The sequence below is a fragment of the Pangasianodon hypophthalmus genome, chromosome 26 (assembly GCF_027358585.1).
Source record: "Pangasianodon hypophthalmus isolate fPanHyp1 chromosome 26, fPanHyp1.pri, whole genome shotgun sequence".
Taxonomy (NCBI): Eukaryota; Metazoa; Chordata; class Actinopteri; order Siluriformes; family Pangasiidae; genus Pangasianodon; species Pangasianodon hypophthalmus.
The window spans coordinates 12,515,506-12,518,427 of record NC_069735.1 but is presented as its reverse complement, the minus strand read 5'-3'; the positions used below and the strand labels follow the sequence as shown (position 1 = coordinate 12,518,427).

At 39.7% G+C, this 2,922-nt stretch overlaps 1 protein-coding gene across 1 annotated transcript; it reads left to right on the top strand.

Moving 5' to 3' along the window:
- The first annotated feature begins 268 nt into the window (after positions 1–268).
- lbx1b (ladybird homeobox 1b) lies at positions 269–2,341 on the top strand. The gene is made up of 2 exons (XM_026932160.3): positions 269–829; positions 1,494–2,341. Exons 1-2 carry the CDS (start codon positions 517–519, stop codon positions 1,979–1,981), a joined length of 801 nt encoding a protein of 266 aa, XP_026787961.2. The 5' UTR covers positions 269–516; the 3' UTR covers positions 1,982–2,341.
- Positions 2,342–2,922: the final 581 nt, after the last annotated feature.

The following is a 2,922-nucleotide window of genomic DNA, read 5'->3' as shown; positions in this document are numbered from 1 at the left end:
AACAGCATGTGCTGAAGTGTTACATTCCCTGGGAATGAGTTGTTACTATACAAACCATAAAGCATTAGAATGAGCACATTAATCAACCTGTGATCTGCACTATTGTCAGAGCTGCTGTTGCAGAAAATTAATCAAGCTCTCCTGACCAATCAGATTGGAGAATCCAGCAGCGCTGTGCTGAAGGTCTTATTGAGCCTAACTCCTCCTACTAGACATGCCCGCTAATTAAGGAACCTCCAACTGCATCATTTTCTCTCCAAACAGCGCCAAGTGTTCAATGAGCAAGAGAGGAGAGACCTCCAAGCCTACATCTGCGTCCTGCACCAGTTTTCTTTCTTTTCTTTCTTTCTCTTTATTACAACTTTGTGTGGATGACATCATTGCAAGAGGAGTGCGCGTGGTCTGGAAGGCATCCTGGCTCTGTGAGATGCTTTACATGTAAGAACATGAACATGCCTCCAGCAGACTTTCTGCTCGCATGTCGACTGAAGCAGTGAGATTTCTCTGCATTTGGAAATGAACCCCACTTCTGACGTCATGCCGTCCGCCAAGGTGAACATGAGCAAGGTGATCCGCGAGGGCTGCGAGCCAAACCCGCTGGAGCGACTTCCGCCTCCCGCGAGCTCTAACAAACCCCTCACGCCTTTCAGCATCGCGGACATTCTCGGTAAACCGAGCGGACGCCCAAGCGCTCACCTGAGTTCACCTGTGCGCGTGAAGCACCGCGTCACGTCGCCCGGGAGCCAGACGTCACCACTGTGCGCCCTGCAGGAGCTGACTAGTAAAACCTTCAGAGGTCTGGAGCTGGGTGTGCTCCAAGCAGCAGAGGGTAAGCCTCAAGAAAGCAGAAAACTGACAACAGCAAGCAGCTCTAGGTTTTATAATAATAATAATAAGAAGAAGAAGAAGAATACACAGCTAACAAATTGGTCACCAAAATGTTTTTTTTAACAAATTGAATAATTTTTTTAAAAAATTGATAATAAACAGTGGCAATGAGTGATAACATAAAAAAGTAGGGTAAAGAAAAATAAATTTAAAAAAGTAAAAAGAAATAATTTTGATTTTGACAGCAATATGCTATTCTTATTACTTCTTATAGCAATAATTTAATAATTTGAAAAAAATATTCAGAAATTAGTTCAACAAAAACAACAACAAAAAGAAGAAGAAGCAGAAGAGGAAGAAGAACAAGAAGAAGAAGAAGAAGAACAACAACAACAATAATAATAATAATAATAATAATAATAATTGTTATTCTTATTGTTCTTCGTTTTCTTCTTCTTCTTATTATTATTATTATTATTATTATTATCAGTAGTAGTAGTTAAAAATTCTAGTTATGGAATAAATTTGGAACATTTTGTTTGGTCAAGTTTTCAACCCTGTTTTCCAACCAACGAACAAAATTCTAGTGCTAAGGCGTAGTCAAATGTGTTATTTTCTATGATTAATTTATTAATAATAATAAATATGTGATTTATGTTTTGTAGGCAGAGATGGACTCAGTGTCTTTGGCCAAAGAAGCAACCCAAAAAAGCGTAGAAAGTCCAGGACTGCGTTCACACACCACCAGATCTACGAGCTGGAGAAACGGTTTCTGCGTCAGAAGTATTTATCCCCCGTGGACCGGGACCAGGTCGCGCAGCAGCTGGCGTTAACCAACGCGCAGGTCATCACCTGGTTCCAGAACCGCCGCGCCAAACTCAAGCGGGACATGGAGGAGCTGAAAGCGGACGTGGAGTCGGCCAGAGCAGTGGGAGCCGTGCCTTTAGAGGAAACAGCCGCACTGGCTGAGCTGGAGGGAAGTGCTACAGAAAGCAGGGGACACATGGGGACACAGTGGTCCTCTCAGATCACACACGAGCTGCAGAACGCGCACAAATTACGCATGTTGCGCGCCACGTCGTCCTCCTTTTCAGACCACACAAGTCTCACTGCCTCTGAAGACGAGGACATGGAAATAGACGTGGATGACTGATTGCTCACTGGGTGGAGCAAGAAAAGAAATGAACAGACTCCCTCAATTCTGCTTTTTTTAATTCATATTCCTGCTCTGTTTATAATAGTATCATGGATTCAGCTACTCTCGCATTTCATCATGCCGTGTACATGCACATGTTTCACTCCCAAGTTTCTGGGGTTGATTTACAGTCTTTATGGGATTCTGATGAAACACAACAAATGACTGAACTCAAATAGGAGTATTTATAACAGCTGGGTTTATCCTGTTGGTACAGTGAGAGTTGGAGAATATTGTTGGATGAAAACCTATTACCTCTACAAGTGCCTTAAATCTAGGCATTTTTTTTATTTTATAGACCAGTTCCGTTTTAATGTGTTTGAGAATAAAAGTAATTATTTACAAACTACTGAAGTTGTCTCCATTCTTATTCTTATTCTTGTTGTTGTTGTTGTTGTTGTTATTAGCCTACATAATGATAATTTTATCGATAGCACCTATAGGAATTTCTAACAGACGAGAAGAATTAAATTGTATGTGAGAAGAAAATTAAATCGTAAGAGCCTTAACCCTAACCATACGCATTATACCAAACTGCAGTCGTGATCAGACCCTGATAGAAAAGTCGCATGAAATTCCCACATCATGTTTCACCCTTTTTTTTTTTACGCATATAGAGCTTCCTTTGATTTTGACACCTTATTGTTTTCACATGATTCATTTATTTCTACATTATTTCACACGTTTCTATTATTTTCACTTGATTTCTTTTCACACAATTCATTTATTTCCACTTGAGTTCCACTTGAGTTATTTCCACATTTTTTCTCACAATTTTTTTTTAATATCAATTTTTTTTTATTTATTTTTTTGTTCACATGTAGAGTATGTGAATTTTTTATTTTTTTATGTGAATTCAAGAGAGATTTGAGTTCCTCTCTTGTTTCCCCTCATGGGTT

Bases quoted from the DNA above. Each gene is read 5' to 3' on its own strand.
- lbx1b (XM_026932160.3), top strand. From the start codon at position 517: ATGAACCCCACTTCTGACGTCATGCCGTCCGCCAAGGTGAACATGAGC. The intron at 830-1,493 runs GTAAGCCTCAAG...TATGTTTTGTAG, and splicing joins TGTGCTCCAAGCAGCAGAGG to GCAGAGATGGACTCAGTGTC.